We start from the raw sequence: 20,190 nt of genomic DNA, 5'->3' as shown, positions 1-20,190 counted from the left end.
AAACACAATGAGGTTCGGTACGTGTTGAAAATCATACACGGTGTACTAAATAAGTGTTCCACTTTCCCACGTTCACAAGAATGAGTGACTTTCTGGGGAACCAACTCAGAGCAGACAACCAGCATCTTGAGAGCTACATGAAACTCTCTTGTGGCTGAGGTGCAATCTTTGTGGGCTCTTTGTTTAGCTGTGCTTGCCCACACACACAATCCCACTCAGAGACCGAGACCAACAAAGGAGGAAACAGGAAATTACACTGTTGCTACGACCATAAGCATGCTCGTAGCCTCCACAGCAGAAAAGAAGCCAAATGGAGCGGAGGAGACCGATAGCTTACTCCTGATCACATTATGATTCTATGATCACACCTATGATTCTACATTATATTTCACAGACGTTACACACTTCTTCAATTAAATGTTGAAGTGTTAAATGATGCCCAGCAGCTCCTGAAGATTATATGCAAGCTGGTTCATAAAGTACAGATACTAATTGAGAAGTTACAAAAGTGAGGGAGAATGCAAGATACAGAAGCATTCAGCTTTTCCTCAATAAACTCAGTTAAGAATTTACCCCTGCGCTGGCTCCTGTTCTACTGCACTGAGAGGAGCCGAGCCGAGCGGAGGGAGCGTCCGATAAAAGGCGGGATTTCAGAGCGCTGAGAACAGCTGAGAGGAGCCGAGCCGAGGGAGTGTCCGATAAAAGGCGGGATTTCAGAGCGCTGAGAACAGCTGAGAGGAGCCGAGCGGAGCTGCGACCGAGTTCGAAGTGACGTCAGGAATCAGATCGGGAGGCGACACAGGGGAGGCACCTGATTGGTGAGTAGGTTCAGGTGAGTATTTCTACTTACCTACAGTAACTAAAGTAAAAAGAAAGGGAAGGTCTGCAGGTCTTATAGGAAGTAGCGTTTTTTTTAGTAAATCAATGTCCCTAGTGTAGTTAACATTCTCTCAATTAAGAACAATTTAAAGGAGTAAACTCCTTAAAAGGAGTGGTAAGTAGTTTTTCTTTCCTTTATTTTCTCTTGACATTGTAGTTGTTGTTAAGCTAACTTAAGGGTTAAGTCATGGCAGGAGATCCCACAGCCATGTCATGTTCCTCTTGTGGGATGTGGGAATTCAGGGATCCTTCCTGTGTCCCTGGTTCCTTCACCTGCGGGAAGTGTGTCCAGCTGCAGCTACTGTTTGACCGCTTGACAGCTCTGGAGCTGCGGATGGACTCACTTTGGAGCATCCGCGATGCTGAGAAAGTCGTGGATAGCACGTTCAGTGAGTTGGTCACACCACAGATAAAAATTACTGAGGGAGATAGTGAATGGGTGACCAACAGACAGAGGAAGAGTAGGAAGGCAGTGCAGGGGTCCCCTGCGGTCATCTCCCTCCAAAACAGGTATACCGTTTTGGATACTGTTGGGGGAGATGGCTCACCAGGGAAAGGTGGCAGTGGCCAGGTTCATGGCACCGTGGCTGGCTCTGCTGCACAGGAGGGCAGGAAAAAGAGTGGCAGAGCTATAGTGATAGGGGACTCGATTGTAAGGGGAATAGACAGGCGTTTCTGCGGACGCAACCGAGACTCCAGGATGGTTTGTTGCCTCCCTGGTGCAAGGGTCAAGGATGTCTCGGAGCGGCTGCAGGGCATTCTGGAGGGGGAGGGTGAACAGCCAGTTGTCGTGGTGCATAAAGGCACCAACGATATAGGTAAAAAAGAGGATGAGGTCCTACAAGCTGAATTTAGGGAGTTAGGAGTTAAATTAAAGAGTAGGACCTCAAAGGTAGTAATCTCAGGATTGCTACCAGTGCCACGGGCTAGTCAGAGTAGGAATGACAGGATAGCTACGATGAATACGTGGCTTGAGAGATGGTGCAAGAGGGAGGGATTCAAATTCCTGGGCCATTGGAACCGGTTCTGGGGGAGGTGGGACCAGTACAAATTGGACGTTCTGCATCTGGGCAGGACTGGAACCAATGTCCTAGGGGGAGTGTTTGCCAGTGCTGTTGGGGAGGGTTTAAACTAATGTGGCAGGGGGATGGGAACCGATGCAGGAAGTCAGTGGGAAATAAAGTGGTGACAGAAACAAAAGGCAGTAAGGGAGAGTGTACAGAACATGACCGGACAGATGGTCTGAGAAAGCAGGGCAAAGACCAAGGGAAGTCTAGATTAAACTGCATTTATTTCAATGCAAGAAGTCTGATGGGCAAGGCAGATGAACTCAGGGCATGGATGGGTACATGGGACTGGGATGTTATAGCTATTACTGAAACATGGCTAAGGGAGGGGCAGGACTGGCAGCTCAATGTTCCAGGGTACAGAAGCTATAGGAAAGATAGAGCAGGAGGTAAGAGAGGAGGGGGAATTGCGTTCTTGATTAGGGAGAACATCACGGCAGTAGTGAGAGGGGATATATCCGAGGGTTCGCCCACTGAGTCTATATGGGTAGAACTGAAAAATAAGAAGGGAGAGATCACTTTGATAGGATTGTACTACAGACCCCCAAATAGTCAACGGGAAATTGAGGAGCAAATATGTAAGGAGATTACAGACAGCTGCAAGAAAAATAGGGTGGTAATAGTAGGGGACTTTAACTTTCCCAACATTGACTGGGACAGCCATAGCATTAGGGGCTTGGATGGAGAGAAATTTGTTGAGTGTATTCAGGAGGAATTTCTCATTCAGTATGTGGATGGCCCGACTAGAGAGGGGGCAAAACTTGACCTCCTCTTGGGAAATAAGGAAGGGCAGGTGACAGAAGTGTTAGTGAGGGATCACTTTGGGACCAGTGATCATAATTCCATTAGTTTTAAGATAGCTATGGAGAAGGATAGGTCTGGCCCAAAAGTTAAAATTCTAAATTGGGGAAAGGCCAATTTTGATAGTATTAGACAGGAACTTTCAGAAGTTTTTTTTTTATTCGTTCACGGGATGTGGGCGTCGCTGGCAAGGCCGGCATTTATTGCCCATCCCTAATTGCCCTTGAGAAGGTGGTGGTGAGCCGCCTTCTTGAACCGCTGCAGTCCGTGTGGTGACGGTTCTCCCACAGTGCTGTTAGGAAGGGAGTTCCAGGATTTTGACCCAGCGACAATGAAGGAACGGCGATATATTTCCAAGTCGGGATGGTGTGTGACTTGGAGGGGAACGTGCAGGTGGTGTTGTTCCCATGCGCCTGCTGCCCTTGTCCTTGTCCTTCTAGGTGGTAGAGGTCGCGGGTTTGGGAGGTGCTGTCGAAGAAGCCTTGGCGAGTTGCTGCAGTGCATCCTGTGGATGGTGCACACTGCAGCCACAGTGCGCCAGTGGTGAAGGGAGAGTCTGTTGGCAGGCAAAGGGACGTCTGATAAGTGGGAGGCTTTCAAAAGTGTGTTAACCAGGGTTCAGGGTAAGCACATTCCTTATAAAGCGAAGGGCAAGGCTGGTAGAAGTAGGGAACCTTGGATGACTCGGGAGATTGAGGCCCTAGTCAAAAAGAAGAAGGAGGCATATAAGAACATAAGAACATAAGAAATTGGAGCAGGAGTAGGCCAATCGGCCCCTCGAGCCTGCTCCGCCATTCAATAAGATCATGGCTGATCTGATCCCAACCACAAATCTAAAGAACACAAGAAGTCGGAGCAGGACCCGGCCACATAGCCCCTGGGCCCTCTCCGCCACCCACAGGGCATTGACCGATCCGAACTCAGCTTCATGTCCAATTTCCTGCCCGCTCCCCATAACCCCTAATTCCCTTTACTTCCAGGAAACTGTCTATTTCTGTTTTAAATTTATCTAATGATGTAGCTTCCACAGCTTCCTGGGGCAGCAAATTCCACAGACATGAATAGACAGCTGGGATCAAGTGGATCCCTTGAAGAGTATAGAGATTGCCGGAGTAGAGTTAAGAGAGAAATCAGGAGGGCAAAAAGGGGACATGAGATTGCTTTGGCAGATAAGGCAAAGGAGAATCCAAAGAGCTTCTACAAGTACATAAAGGGCAAAAGAGTAACTAGGGAGAGAGAGTAGGGCCTCTTAAGGATCAACAAGGTCATCGATGTGCGGAACCACAAGAGATGGGTGAGATCCTGAATGAATATTTCACATCGGTATTTACGGTTGAGAAAGGCATGGATGTTAGGGAACTTGGGGAAATAAATAGTGATGTCTTGAGGAGTGTACATATTACAGAGAGGGAGGTGCTGGAAGTCTTAACGCGCATCAAGGTAGATAAATCTCCGGGACCTGATGAAATGTATCCCAGGACGTTATGGGAGGTTAGGGAGGAAATTGCGGGTCCCCTAGCAGAGATATTTGAATCATCCACCGCTACAGGTGAGGTGCCTGAAGATTGGAGGGTAGCAAATGTTGTGCCTTTGTTTAAGCAGGGCGGCAGGGAAAAGCCTGGGAACTACAGACCGGTGAGCCTGACATCTGTAGTGGGTAAGTTGTTAGAGGGTATTCTGAGGGACAGGATCTACAGGCATTTGGAGAGGCAGGGACTAATTAGGAACAGTCAGCATGGTTTTGTGAGAGGAAAATCATGTCTCACGAATTTGATTGAGTTTTTTGAAGGGGTAACCAAGATGATAGATGAGGGCTGTGCAGTAGACGTGGTCTACATGGACTTCAGCAAAGCCTTTGACAAGGTACCGCATGGTAGGTTGTTACATAAGGTTAAATCTCATGGGATCCAAGGTGAGGTAGCCAATTGGATACAAAATTGGCTTGACGACAGAAGACAGAGGGTGGTTGTAGAGGGTTGTTTTTCAAACTGGATGCCTGTGTCCAGCGGTGTGCCTCAGGGATCGGTGCTGGGTCCGCTGTTATTTGTTATTTATATTAATGATTTGGATGAGAATTTAGGAGGCATGGTTAGTAAGTTTGCAGATGACACCAAGATTGGTGGCATTGTGGACAGTGAAGAAGCTTATCTAGGATTGCAACGGGATCTTGATAAATTGGGCCAGTGGGCCGATGAATGGCAGATGGAATTTAATTTAGAGGTGATGCATTTTGGTAGATCGAATCGGACCAGGACCTACTCCGTTAATGGTAGGGCGTTGGGGAGAGTTATAGAACAAAGAGATCTAGGAGTACAGGTTCATAGCTCCTTGAAAGTGGAGTCACAGGTGGATAGGGTGGTGAAGAAGGCATTCGGCATGCTTGGTTTCATTGGTCAGAACATTGAATGCAGGAGTTGGGATGTCTTGTTGAAGTTGTACAGGGCATTGGTGAGGCCACACTTGGAGTACTGTGTACAGTTCTGGTCACCCTATTATAGAAAGGATATTATTAAACTAGAAAGAGTGCAGAAAAGATTTACTGGGATGCTACCGGGACTTAATTGTTTGACTTATAGGGAGAGGTTGGATAGACTGAGACTTTTTTCCCTGGAGAGTAGGAGGTGAAGGGGTGATCTTATAGAAGTCTATAAAATAATGAGGGGCATAGATAAGGTAGATAGTCAAAATCTTTTCCCAAAGGTAGGGGAGTCTATAACGAGGGGGCATAGATTTAAGGTGAGGCGAGAGATACAAAAGGGTCCAGAGGGGCAATTTTTTCACTCAAAGGGTGGTGAGTGTCTGGAACGAGCTGCCGGAGGCAGTAGTAGAGGCGGGTACAATTTTGTCTTTTAAAAAGCATTTGGACAGTTACATGGGTAAGATGGGTATGGAGGGACATGGGCCAAGTGCAGGAAATTGGGACTAGCTTAGTGGTAAAAACTGGGCGACATGGATATGTTGGGCCGAAGGGCCTGTTTCCATGTTGTAACTTCTATGATTCTATGAATGATTCCAAAGAATGACTAAGCTTATTTTCTAAAGTTTAATATCACATACTGAACAGAAAATGTAAGATGAAATGAAGGCAAGGGAAGGGGAGCAGCAGGCATGTCATGCTTGATTGTTCCTTGTCCTTTTCCACAACTATTCTAAATCTAATGATATTATGATCACTGATCCCGAAATGCTCCCCCACTGAAACATGCTCCACTTCATTCCCCAGAACTCGATCCAGCACTGCTTCCTTCCTCGTTGGGCTGGAAACATATTGAACAAGAAAGTTCTTTTGTATACATTTCAGGAGTTCCTCCCCCTCTTTGCCCTTTGCACTGTTACTATCCCAGTTTATATCGGGATAATTGAAGTCCCCCATTAACACTACTCTATAGTTCTTGCATCTTTCTGTAATTTGCTTGCAAATTTGTTCCTTTATCTCCTTCCCACTATTTGGTGGTTTATAGTATACACCCAGTAGGGTAATAGCTCATCTATTGCTCCTTAATTCCAACCAAATACATTCTGTCTTTCAGCCGTCAACTACATCATACCTTTCCAGTGCTATAATAGGTCCTTGGATCAATACTGCCACCCACCCACTTTCTTTCCTTCCCTATCTTCCCTTGTAGCCAAGAATATTAAGTACCCAATCCTTCCCTTCTTTGAGCCAGGTCCTGTTATTGCCACCATCATAGACACATGTAGCGAATTGTGCCTGCAGCTCACCAACCCTATTTACCATGCTATGTGCAGTCACACCTGCACTCCAAACTCATCTAGTCTGCCTCGCATTTTCCTCTGGTTTGATTCCTCCTATTTCGGAACTATTCTTTTCTCTAGTAATATTTGTGTCTCCCAGTCCTCTGTGCCCCTTGTTGCTCCTTTCCAATGTTTCATTCTGGTGCCCAGCCCCTGCCAAATTAGTTTAAATCCTCCCCCACAGGATTAGTTAACCATCCCGAGGATATTGGCCCCAGCTCTGTTGAGGTCCCTCCTGCCCCAGAACTGGTCCCAATGCCCCAGGAATCTGAAGCCCTCCCTCCTGCACCATTTCTCCAGCCATGCATTAATCTGTCTTACCCTACTATTCCTATATTCACTAGCACATGGCACTGGGTGTAATCCAGAGATTACTAACTTTGAAGTCCTGCTTTTTAACTTCCTCCCTAGCGCCTGAAACACTCCCTGCAGGACTGTATCCCCTTTCCTTCCTATGTCATTGCTTCCCACATGGACCACGACTTCTGACCGTTCCTCTTCACCCCCTCAAAATGTTCTCCACCCTCTCAGTGATATCCTTTACCCTGGCACCAGGGAGGCAACACGCCATTTGGGACTCATGCCTACGGTTGCAGAAACGCCTATCGAATTCCCTGTAACTGCACTTCTACACTTTCTTGTGCCCACCTGTGCAATCGAGTCTCCCGTGGTGTCATGGATTTGCTGCTGACTGCACACCCCTGAGGCGTCATCTCCCTCACTGGTATTCAACACTTTGTGTTTGTGAGTGCCACACTCCCAGGGGATTCCTGCGCTGCCTGCCTTTTCCTCCGAGTCTGTCTGGTAGTCGCCCACTCCCTCTCCACCTACTAAAATTATTAAGTGCTGCAATTCTAATAGATTCTTGAGTTTAAACAATTTTTGGAAATGTGATTATCATCTCACATAACAGAAGGCAGTTCCACTATTACAGAATCAGGATAGAAAAGTCCATTTCACTAGCTAGGAAAGTCAAAATTTAGCTTCCTCGCTGAATCCAAATAGTTTAAGGATAAGTTCTCCATTAAGAACTTCACTGCTCAAGTTTGAAGAGTTTAAGAAATATTGAAATGCTACATTACCAGTCTTTCGAATGAGACGCTAAACTGAAGCCCCAGATGTAAAAGATCTCATGGAGCTATACAAAGAGCAGGGAAGTCTCCAGATATTCTGGCTGACATTTATTCGTCCACGAATGCCACACCAAAATAGATCAACTAGTCATTTATCTCTGTTTGTGGGACTTTGCTATGTGCAAATTGGCTGCAGCGTTTGCTTATATGATAGTGGCTACACTTCAAAGGTCATTAATTGGTTTTAAAGCGCATTGGGACATCCCAAGGAGGTAAAAGATGCTTTAAAAATACAAGTCCTTTGATACTTAAGAGTGTACCCCCTCAATGCTGTAATCAAGAACCATGTATTTAAAGTGATTAACAGGACCCATTGAGAGGTAAGCTTTTATGTAACCATTAAATGGCAGTTACACAAGTATAACATTGCTTTTTATATGAATAATTACGTTTTGCTACGAACAGACTATCTATATCCACTTTGCCTAAGCAGTGCTAGCTCTGAGTCAGTGGTATAGGTTCTATTGCTACATTAATTCTCTCCAGAGGGCTGCGTCTTGAAGCCATACATATAATGCAAAGGATGTGTTTAAGAAGTTAATATGATTTCTCCATCAGCTTTTCTTAAAAAGCATTGTAGAATTCCTATCAGGCATTTCACTTGATCAGCGATTCTGCATTTTGCTGCCTCATTTCTTTTTAAGGGGAACGTGTATTGCTGGCTAAAAAAAACAATCGCCTTTGTGAACGCACCAGCAAGAAAAAATGCACCAATATTCAAAGTAGGACAATGTAATTTATAGCTGAGGTTGTGTATCTTTTTTTTAAAAAAAAGTACCTGGTCATTACATGAAAGTATAGAACTATTCCCCTGGAAACAATATGACAAAAGTATGGAATTGTAACACTATAGCAGACATGTTAGTAACCGAAACAAATGAAGCTTAAAATTTTAACTAAAAGCAACAGCAAACTGCTTCTGCTTAGCTACTCACCAATGATGTTGATAATTTAAATGCATGCCATTCTTCAAAAATGTCAACTTTGATTTGTCGTCTGCTTTCCCTATATTGTAGTCTCTCGTACATACGTGCTGACACACTTCTTCCTTCTTGAAGTGGAACTGCAATTTTTTTTAAAAAAAAGTTCTTCAGTCATTTTCATGCAATCACTTTCAATAATCCAGGGCCCCTCACCCTGAGATGTTCAAATGGACTACAATACAGTTCACAATATCATGTGAAAGTGCATCTGATCGTCAAGCCAGCTCACATTTTCTTCTCTTCCCTTACCCTGAACAATTTTTGTAGCCTTTCTGGGGTGCATTTTTGGGAGGTTGGAGGATGGGGGGGGGGGGGGGGAAATCAACTGGGACACTGCTCGGGTCCAATGTAACAAGAGGCTCAGCAGCAAGGAAAATCTCAAATTTCACACTCTTAGTAATGGCACTTGATCATTTCCATAATACAAAGCCGCACAGAAAACGCTCAGAAAGCATGCCACTCCACATCAGATGAAAATTATGATCTATATAGGTGCCAGTTCACTACTATCCAACATAGGTGCCGATGAAATTAATCATGTGAAAGCAGGGTAATTGACCAAGCTTTTAGTCACCTGTCCCAATATCTCCTCCTTTGGCTCGGAGTCAATGTGTGTCTCATTACTCTCTTGTGAAGTGCCTTGGAATGTTTTCCCATGTTAAAGGCACTATATAAAGGCAAGTTGTTGTTGTTATAACGCACGGTCCCAGGAAAGAATATGAGGGAGTGATTAGGAACTGAGGAGAATGGGAACTGAGGGAAAGAGAAAAACTGGAGAAATAAGAAAAAGTAGAACAAAAAAAAAATCAGCAGAGAAAGTAAGAAAGAAAAATGAATAAAATTAAGAGCCAGAAAATAGTGAGAAGCCAATAAACAATATACAATCTTGCATTAATATTGCACCAAATTGTTTTCTTGTACTCAACAGAAAGAGAGCACACTAATTGCTGTACAATATATACGATGAAAACAACTGTAATCATTCCATTATTGCCATATACTTCCCTATTGAACTTGTACATTGAAAAAAACTGACCAAATTTCTAGGGAAAGTATAATCAAAATATGACAACACTGTTTGACAGAAGCGAAAGGCAAATTGGGTTTCCCCACTATCTCCGAAAGAGACACTGCTTTAAAGTTTTCTGACATCAGGCAGCACAGTGGCATGTGCGACGGCTCACAGCTGTTGAATAGCAGAATTACAAGACACTTTCACGGCCATGATCCTCCATGTGCTGATTTTCCCAACTTTTTAAAAATCAGATATTATGAGTTTCAAAGCTTTTCTTATCGGGTAACCGAGTGTTTTCTTTCCCTGGGTGGCAGGAATGGGGAGAGCAGCCTTCCTTGCTCCAGTATCCCAGTACCCCAAACAACTAAATGCACCCCTGACCCCTTCCTTAATTAGGGGTAACTTTTTTGAAGGGGACACTATGCAAACGGCAACAGGAAAGTGCACCAATTAACAAGCAGTCTAATGAAAAGGGATTTGATTCTGCTAACTCTATTGATGCTTTTTAAGGGAAACTTGTGTGAATCAACTAAGAAATATAGTATGGCAGTCATTTTTTTTGGTGGGGGGGGGTGGGGGAGAAAGAAAATATTTATCAAAAAACTTTCAAATTACTCTCAATGTTTTTGTATTCTTCTCTTTTATTTTGACTTTTTTTATTTGGCATAATTTTCTGCCATTTCAATTATGGGCAGTTCTGTGCGATGACTTCTATCCGGTTGAATTGGTTTGACAATGGGCAAGGCTCCTTGCACTCGGCATCCTCAGAGAAAGCTTGATAACAGCAGGATTCAAAAGCAATTTAAAAAAAAAACAATTTGATACTCTGCCCAGCAACAAGCCTCTGGTAACTCACAACAGTGTGGATTATTTATGTTTTAGCTTGGATAGTCAAGTGTTGGAAAGCTATTCAACTTCAGAGGGAATCACAGCCAAGCCCAATCTCGTTGTCATCAAATATCCACACATTAAGGAGTTGTTGGATACTTTCTAGGACTGGTAATCTTGGTTGATCTTCCCCTCCCTAACCTGGGGCACTGTGGACATTATAACAGCCTTAAATTATCCAACTCAGCAGAGAACAGGGATTAAACTTGGGGCTTTTGAACAGCTCAGGCACCACTTTGATAAACTCACTGAACCAATATGGGCCCTTCAAACTCACCATTGCTTAGGTTGCTTCATACTTTAATATCTTAGAACGCAAAACATTTAGTTCTATAAATTAAAATAGCAGCACAGAATAGTGTTCTTTTTTGATAAGAACCTTATTATTCCAGGTAGGCAAAATCATACCTTGTATGGAGATGGCTCAATCCTCTCACCAAACAGTACTTGGCCAAGGTTTTCTGAGGGACGTTTTTCCTCTTTCAATTGACAGAAATCAAACCTTTATCAGGAAGAAATATTTTCAGGATCTTATCTACTGCATTTTCATCAACTAAGTGCATCTTTGATTACCATGCAAGGTATTTAAATTGTTTGCACATGTAGAAAATATATTCATAGAATCATAGAAAGTTACGGCACAGAAGGAGGCCATTCAGCCCATCGTGTCTGTGCCGGTCAAAAAGAGCTATCCAGCTTAATCCCACTTTCCAGCATTTGGTCCGTAGCCCTGTAGGTTACGGCACTTCAAGTGCACATCCAAGTACTTTTTAAATGAGTTGAGGGTTTCTGCCTCTACCAACCTTTCAGGCAATGAGTTCCAGACCCCCACCACCCTCTGGGTGAAAACATTTCTCCTCAGCTCCCCTCTAATCCTTTTACCAATTACTTTAAATCTATGCCCCCTGGTCACTGACCCCTCTGCTAAGGGAAAGAGGTCCTCCCTATCCACTTTATCGAGGCCCCTCAATTAAATCTCCCCTTGGCCTCCTTTGTTCCATAGCAAACAACGCAGCCTATCCAGTCTTTCCTCATAGCTAAAATTCTCCAGCCCTGGCAACATCTCTGTACCTTCTCTTTCCTGTAATGTGGTGACCAGAACTGTATGCAGTACTCAAGTTTTATACAGTTCTAACATAACATCCCTGCTCTTATATTCTGTGCCTTGGCTAATAAAGGAAAATATTCCGTATGCCTCCTTAAATCACCTTATCTACCTGTCCTGCTCCCTTCAGGGATCTGTAGACATGCACTCCAAGGTCCCTCTGTTCCTCTACACCTCAGTATCCTCCCATTTATGGTGTATTCCCTTACCTTGTTTGCTCTCCCCAAACACATCACCTCACACTTCTCCGGACTGAATTCCATTTGCCACTTTTCTGCTCACCTGACCAGTTAATATTGTGATAAGTCTATAATCTTTTTTTAAGTATAAATACATTCCGAAGGCTTTAGATGAAAGTAAATTTACTTACGCAGCATACTCGTATGGTAGCACAGATTCCACCGAGTCCAGCCTGTTTACAAATAGTTCAATAGCACTCTGGAGGAGGACAAGGGAGAAAATATAAGCAACGTTAAAAATCTCAGTTTTTTGACTTCAAGAGTTTGAATGTACTTTTGGGGATGGAGGGGGAAGCAAAAATATAGCAGGCATCACAAAAACCTTCCTAGTGTCCTACAACATAAGATAGTCGGATTTTAAACAGCTGAAGTATGGTGTAGAACTGACAATTTGTTTTTTTTATAAATGCACAATATTCACATGTTCAGCATCACTGGTCACTCCTGTAAGCAGACTTCATGTTCCTCCATGATTTGTATTGCATTTTTTTCTGTTCAACAATAGCATGACCCTTGGATCATAACATAGAACACCTATTCCACACATTGGTACTGAAATATGACAAGTGCCAACGTGTGAATTCTCTACTTTAAAAGGATGACAGAGAAACAGTCTATGGAGACAAGGCACTGCTTGATACCAAAATATGAACCAGTGGTATATATCTTTTACATACATAGAATGTACAGCACAGAAACAGGCCATTCAGCCCAACTGGTTTATGCCGGTGTTAATGCTCCACACGAGCCTCCTCCCACCTTATTTCATCTAATCTTATCAGCATACCCTTCTATTTCTTTCTCCCTCCCTCACGTGTTTACCTAGCTGCCCCTTAAATGCATCTATGTTATTCGCCTCATCAACTACTTGTGGTAGTGAGTTCCACATTCTAACCACTCTTTGGATGAAGACATTTGCCCTGAATTCCCTGTTGGATTTATTGGTCACTATCTTATATTTATGGCCCCTCGTTTTGGTCTCCCCCACAAACGAACAATCAATTGCCCATGGCTCCTCAGTTATTAAAAATACTGAAGATGTAACATACTAATTCCCTAAACAAGGGCTCACCTCGAGTCAAGCTGGTTCAGACTTTTAAAATACAGACAGCTTCAAAAACAATTACCCCCCCTTTGGAGGGGGCGGGAGACACGAAGATAGTCAGTGAGAGCGCACACGAGTCTCTCTGTAGACTGCCCTGCCCCTAAATCGATGAGATGGGGGCTCAGTCTGCTGATGGTTCAGTCAGTTACTACGCTGTGGTGAACGCCTGCCCTTTGATATGGAAGCTGGAGGTTCCAAGAATTGGTCTCACTTTAGACTCCTGCTGAATGAATGGAACAGAATACCACCTGCCTCCTCCTGTGTTGCAACAAGCCACCATATTGCAATGGTACGCAATGTTAAAGAATATACACAACAATTCTTCCTTTGAATAACTAATACTTCAAATCACCAGAGAGCCAAAACAAACTTTCAGGCTGCAGCCTTGTTGTTCATAAAAATGCTGAATCTAGTATTACAAAAATTATTATAAAGTTTTTATAAATTACTACAGACAAATCCAATTTGCCACAAGAACCTTGAATAAAGTATCAATTTGTCCAAAAAAGACAAACATCAGCTTAAACCTAAACCTGTAGCATTTACAATCCCACCCCCCTCAACCTCATTCTTAGGGACACAGTGACTGAGCAGTTGGACAAATTTGAGTTGATCAGAGAGAGCCACCATGGATTTGTAAAGGGTAAGTCACGTCTAACAAACCTAGTTGAGTTTTGTGCGGAGGTAACTAATGTGGTAAATAAAGGGTGTGTCTATGGATGTTTTCTATATGGACTTCCAGAAGGCATTCGATAATGTTCCACATGAGACTGTTAACAAAAATGAGAGCACATGGAATTCGAGGCAACTTGTTGGCTTGGCTAGGGAATCGGTTTGGATGTAGGAGACAGAGAGTAGGGATAATAGGTATGTAGTCAAATTGGCAGGATGTGACTAGTGGTGTCCTCCGGGGATCTGTACTGGGGCCTCAGCTTGTTACTATATTTATAAATGACTTGGATGACTGAATAGAGAGCCATATGTCTAAGTTTGCTAACAATACTAAGTTAGGTGGCACAGTAAAAGTGTAGATGGGAGTAGAAAGTTGCAAAGGGACATTGAAAGATTAAGTGAGTGGGCAAAACTGTGGCAGGTGGGGTTCAGTGTGAGGGAAGTGTACAGTCATCCACTTTGGACCTAAGAAAAATAGATCAGAGTATATTCTAAATGGCAAGCAGCCAAGAACTGTGGATGAGCAGAAAGCGTTAGGAGTCCAAGTACAAAAAGCACTAAAAACTAGTGAACAGGTACAAAAAATAATTTAATAGGCTAATGGAACATTGGCCTTCATCTCAAGAAAGCTGGAATACAAAGAGGTAGAAGTTATGTTACAGTTGTACAGAACCTTGATCAGACCCCATCTGGAGTATCGTATTCAGTTCTGGGCACCGCACCTCAGGAAGGAAAAATTGGCCTTGGAGGGGGTGCAGCGCAGATTCACCAGATACCGGGGTTAAATCGGTTAAATCACAAGCACTGGTTACATAGACTAGGCCCGTATTCCCTCAAATATAGAAGATTAAGAGGTGATCTAATTGAGCTGCTTAAGATGATTAAAAGTTTTGATAGGGTAGGTAGAGAGAAACTATTTCCTCTATTGAGGGAATCCAAAACAAAGGGGCATAGCCGTAAAATTAGAGCGAGGCCGTTCAGGGGTGACGTCAGGAAGCACTTCTTCACACGAAGGGTGGTAGAAATTTGGAACTCTCTTCCCCAAAAAGCTGTTGAGGCTGGGGGTCAATTGAAAATTTCAAAAATGAGATTGATAAGATTTTGGTTCGTCAAGATTACTAAGGGTTACGGAACCAAAACAGGTAGATGGAATAAAGATACAGATCAGCCATGATCTAATTGATTGGCGGAACAGGGTAGAGGGGCTGAATTGCCTACTCCTGTTCCTATTACAACGTTTAGGATGTTGCTTTGACTACATTTTCTACTCTAAACTTATTGGGTTGCTAATTTGTTTTACACCTGATTGTAGTTTTGTGAAAGTGATCTGGAGTCCGTCTTGATGAGATGAATGGTGTATATTATTCTAAACAAATATGAGCTTGCTATATGCAAAAAGAGAATTAACTGGAAGCAAATAACTGAAGTGACTCAAGCAGCTCCCAGATTGATTCAACCAATTTACCTAGTGGGTAGTTCACCACTCTCGGTAAAGGCACTTCCTGATATAGCACTAAACCACACAGATTAAAAAGATCCAAATTTAAACCTTGGTCTGCATTGTTATCAAATCACAACACTTAGGCTACAGTATTGCTGCTACGATTGGTCCAAATGCTCCTCCCCACACCTTAGGAAAGTGAAAACAAGATCAGGGTCACCTGTGATGTCTTCTTTGGTTTCATAACTTACACGGTCATGATCAAAGATGAAGAACAGACAGTTGGGTGAACAAACACAGGGACATGTCGATTCTAATTCCAGCAAGGAATCAATGCTCAAGGTGAGAGATGAAAGAAAAATCTAATGTATTCCTTGAGCCCAGTCTGATATAAAAGGATTACAATGAGCATTTTCATTAATGGATTGAAAAATGCAAGCTCCTACATTTCAGGATCAGTTTCAAAAGAAAGATTACAAATAACTCCAACAACTTTTAGTCAATTCTTTTCTACTTCAAGTATTTAAAGGGTTATTCCGAGACAGAATCCTGAAAAGATTTTAATCACGTACATGTAGAAAATAATTCTCCACATATACCTAAATGAAACTTATTTTTGCAGTTAAATTCCACCCTGCCACCAAAGAGAATCATCCTCCAGTGGCTGGATTCAGAGCGGTTCGCAGTGCTAGGTCACATTCAAGACAGTACTTTGCATCTGTCTTTACCAAGGAAGAAGATGTTGCCAGAGTCTCAGTAAAGAAAGATGTAGTCGAGATACTGGCTGGGCTAATAATTAATAAAGAACTAGAAGTACTAGAAAGGCTGGCTGTACTTCACGTAGATAAGTCACCCAGCCCAGATGGGATGCATCCTAGGTTGCTGAGGGAAGTATGGGTGGAAATTGCAGCAGTACTGGCCATAATCTTCCAAACATCCTTAGATACAGGGGTGGTGCCAGAGGACTGGAGAATTGCAAATGTTACACCTTTGTTCAAAAAAGGGTGTAAGGATAAACCCAACAACTACAGGCCAGTCAGTTTAATCTTGGTGTTTGGAAAACTTTTAGAAATGATAATCCGGGACAGAATTAGGAGTTACTTGGACAAGTGTGGATTGGTTTGGGAAAGCCAGCACGGATTTGTTAAAGGAAAATCATGTTTAACTAACTTGATAAGAGTTTTTTGTTGAGGTAACAAAGAGGGTCGATGAGGGCAATGCAGTTAATGAGGTGTGTGTGGACTTTCAAAAGGCGTTTGATAAAGTGTCGTATAATTGGCTTGTCATCAAGATTGAAGCCCATGGAATAAAGGGGACAGTAGCAGCATGGATACAAAATTGGCTAACAGCAAGCAGAGAGCAGTGGTGAACAGTTGTTTTTCACATTGGAGGGAGGTATATAGTGGTGTTCCCCAGGGGTCGGTACACTGCTTTTCTTGATATATATTAATGACTTGGACATGGGTGTAAAGGGCACAATTTCCAAATTTGCAGATGACACAAAACTTGGAAGCGTAGTAAACAGTGAGGAGGATAGTGATAGACTTCAAGAGGATAGACAGGCCGGTGGCATGGGCAGACACGTGGCAGATGAAATTTAATGCAGAAAACTGCGAGGTGATATATTTCGTTAGAATGAACGAGGAGAGGCAATATAAACTAGAGGGCACAATTCTAAAAGGGGTACAGGAACAGGGAGATCTAGGGGTATATATACACAAATCGTTGAAAGTGGCAGGATAGGTTGAGAAAGCGCTTAAAAAAGCATATGGGATCCTGTGCTTTATAAATAGAGGCATAGAGTACAAAAGCAAGAAGTCATGATGGACCTTTATAAAACACTGGTTCGACCACAACCGGAGTATTGTGTCCAATTCTGGACATTGCACTTTAGGAAAGATGTGAAGACCTTAGAGAGGGTGCAGAAGACATTTACTAGAATGATTCCAGGGATGAGGGACTTTAGTTACGTGGATAGACTGGAGAAGCTAGGGTTGTTCTCCTTAGAACAGAGAAGGTTGAGAGGAGATTTGATAGAGGTATTCAAAATCATGAAAGGTCTAGACAGAAAAGGTAGAGAAACTGTTCCCATTGACAGAAGGGTCAAGAACCAGAGGACATAGATTTAAGGTGATTGGCAAAAGAACCAAAAGGTGACATAAGGAAAAACTTTTTTTTACGCAGCCACTTCTCAAGGGCAACTAGTGATGGGCAATAAATGCCAGCCTTGCCAGCGACGCCCATATCCCAAGAATGATTAAATCTCCTGTTGTATCAAATTCTTTTGGAAAAAGCAAAGAAACTTACAAATCCTTACAGGATCAGGCGAGAAATGGTTTACATTGCATCAGAAACTTACTGATGCACGGTGGGAAATTCTGCAAACAACCCATACTCCAGACTGCACAGATGTAGTTTGTAAACCTCCAACCGTTCTGGGAAAAATCCATCCAGTCGAAGGCTGGAGAACTACCTCCTCAGTTTTTATATTTTGCCCGGTTGCGCCTATCAAGAAAGCACGACCGCAAAAGTGTGATGTTACAGAAAGTAAGTGGGACAAATAGAAAGAGCACACTAGACGCAAGTCTTAAAGGGGGTAATTTTAACCTAGCTCGCCAGGCAGGAAACCTATGGGATCGGATGGAATGCTGGTTTTACACTCTACCCGATACTACTCTCCACTGACTTCAATGGGAGTGCTAAACAGGCGGGGTATAAAATCAACGTTGCATCCAATCTCATCAGTGTCCCAATGGGTGGGTTAGGTTAAAATTGCCCCCTTAATGTTAGCAGATCTCCAACAGTGTTGCTCAGTGAGTCAGAGGACATCCTCTTTCATAACTATAGGAGGGTTAGCAACAAAGTGTGATGGCAAGAGTGTTACAGTAAGAGTGACACTTACAGGAAGTGCACATTAGACAAAAGATTTGTGTTCTTGAGCAGTTTTACTCTTTTTGGGTCCTTTGTATGGTATGAGAAGGTGTATTGGCAAACATAGGTAATGTGCACATCCCAAGGATTAATAACTGTGGAGTTCCTTGTAGTCAAATAAGTGGTGATTCACTGTTGGTTTATAGTAAGTATAAAAAGATAAAATATCTTCACTTATACCCTAATTCAACCAGCACTGTCACTCACAAGTTTCCCCAGTACTGCCCAAATGCAGGGAAGGCTGGGGAGGGGGTGATAAAGCGGGTAATAGTTGTTTGTTTGTCTCAATTGGTAGCACTCTCACCTCAGTCAGAAAGTTTTGGGTTCAAGCCCTATTCCAGGACTTAAGCACATAATCTCGCTTGAAACTTCAGTGTAGCAATGAAGGAGTGCAGCACTGTCGGAGGAATGAGACATTAAACCAAGATGCTATTTTGGCGGTTCAGGTGGACACTATGCGAAGAGCTGAGGGTTTTCCTACTGTCCTGTCCAACATCCCTCAAATCAACATCAAGTGGATTTGTTGTCAGAATTTCATCACAACAAACTCCAAGCTTAAAAAAATGACTGAACACATGAACCCATCTTCCTCTTCAATATTATCTTAGCGTGCATTTTCACAATGTTATGTTTTATTCCAACAATGACTTATCTGAAGTGAAATCCAAAATACATTGTTCTTTTCCAGCAAACATAGTTCCAAAAAAAACAAATCCCATATTCTCCAGGAGTTCTAACATTTCTAACACATCCACACTCACCCCTTTGGCTTAGGATTCCAATTAATCAAATATCTCAAGAAAAAAAACCTTAAGTGACAGAAATATTTCAAAAGGAACAAAAGAAAACAAAGACAAAAGAGAAAATTATAGAAGATAAAATGTCACTTCTTATAAGTATCATTGTCAGAAGTGACAGAAAAAACTAGATGTAAGCTGTTAAATAGTTTACCTCCATAATACAGATGCATTTTCGCAATCTTAGTGATACCTGGTTGCCAGCAACTGAATAATTACCCAATGGCTTTGTTAACTTTAAACCAGAGTCATCAATATAGCCCATGAACACTTGTATGCATGTGGTCCAGTGTTTACAAAGCTGTAAAGTGCTTTGGGGCGTCCCCAGGTCGTGAAAGACTCAAGAAACTAGGCACCACCCAGGACAAAGCAGCCCGCTTGATTGGCATCCCATCCACCACCCTAAACATTCACTCCCTTCACCACCGGCGCATTGTGGCTGCAGTGTGCACCATCTATACGATGCACTGCAGCAACTCAGCAAGGCTTCTTCGACAGCACCTCCCAAACCCACAACCTCTACCGCCTAGAAGGACAAGGGCAGCAGGCACAAGGGAACACCACCACCTGCACGTTCCCCCTCCAAGTCACACACCATCCCGACTTGGAAATATATCGCCGTCCCTTCATCGTCGCTGGGTCAAAATCCTGGAACCCCCTACCTAACAGCACTGTGGGAGAACCTTCACCACACGGACTGCAGCGGTTCAAGAAGGCGGCTCACCACCACCTTCTCAAGGGCAATTAGGGATGGGCAATAAATGCTGGCCTTGCCAGCGACGCCCACATCCCATGAACGAATAAAAATAAGTCCTCCTTTCTATTCATGTTACTTCTGAAAACGCTGCCTCCTAGGGTGGAGAAATGTCTCCCTCCTCCATTTGTCTTTTTGCTTTAACTTCTGTACCTTCAGTAAACCTGTAACCAGTGGACAACCCATGTTTTAATACAGAATCTTACAGCACAGGAGGCCATTCAGCCCATCATGTTTGTGAAAGTGCTATCCAATCAGTCCCACTCCTCCCCTGCTCTTACCCCATAGTCCAGCAAATATTTCTTTTCCAAGTAAATATCCAATTCCCTTTTGAGCAATACTCATTTACAGGCGTCTCCTGCCCACAATTAATGATGAACAGGTATTTCATGTACAGACGTTCAGCTCAGATTCTGAGCTGTGAATGTTCAATTCCCACCAACTATTTCTTATTCTTCCTCCTTCCTTCCTTCTCCCTGCCTATCCAGTCCGTTCTTTTCACTGAATTAAGCCCAATCCACTGCTCACACCCAAAGGAAGACTCGCATTTATACAGTGCCTTTCATGGCCTCAAAGCGCTTTACAGCCAACAAAGTACTTTTGAAGTCTTGTCACTGTTGTAAT

At 43.1% G+C, this 20,190-nt stretch overlaps 1 protein-coding gene across 1 annotated transcript in view; it reads right to left on the bottom strand.

Moving 5' to 3' along the window:
- tm9sf2 (transmembrane 9 superfamily member 2) overlaps positions 1–20,190 on the bottom strand; it is a 45,384-nt gene that overhangs the window by 23,587 nt on the left and 1,607 nt on the right. The window contains exons 2-4 of the mRNA XM_067986597.1: positions 11,998–12,065; positions 10,931–11,024; positions 8,572–8,699 (exon numbers count right to left, since the gene is read on the bottom strand). Of these exons, the coding sequence (XP_067842698.1) occupies positions 8,572–8,699; positions 10,931–11,024; positions 11,998–12,065 (290 nt within the window). The remainder of the gene's footprint in view (positions 1–8,571; positions 8,700–10,930; positions 11,025–11,997; positions 12,066–20,190) is intronic.

Source organism: Heptranchias perlo, chromosome 6 (genome assembly GCF_035084215.1).
Source record: "Heptranchias perlo isolate sHepPer1 chromosome 6, sHepPer1.hap1, whole genome shotgun sequence".
Taxonomy (NCBI): domain Eukaryota; kingdom Metazoa; phylum Chordata; class Chondrichthyes; order Hexanchiformes; family Hexanchidae; genus Heptranchias; species Heptranchias perlo.
This window is presented reverse-complemented; position numbering and strand designations above follow the sequence as displayed.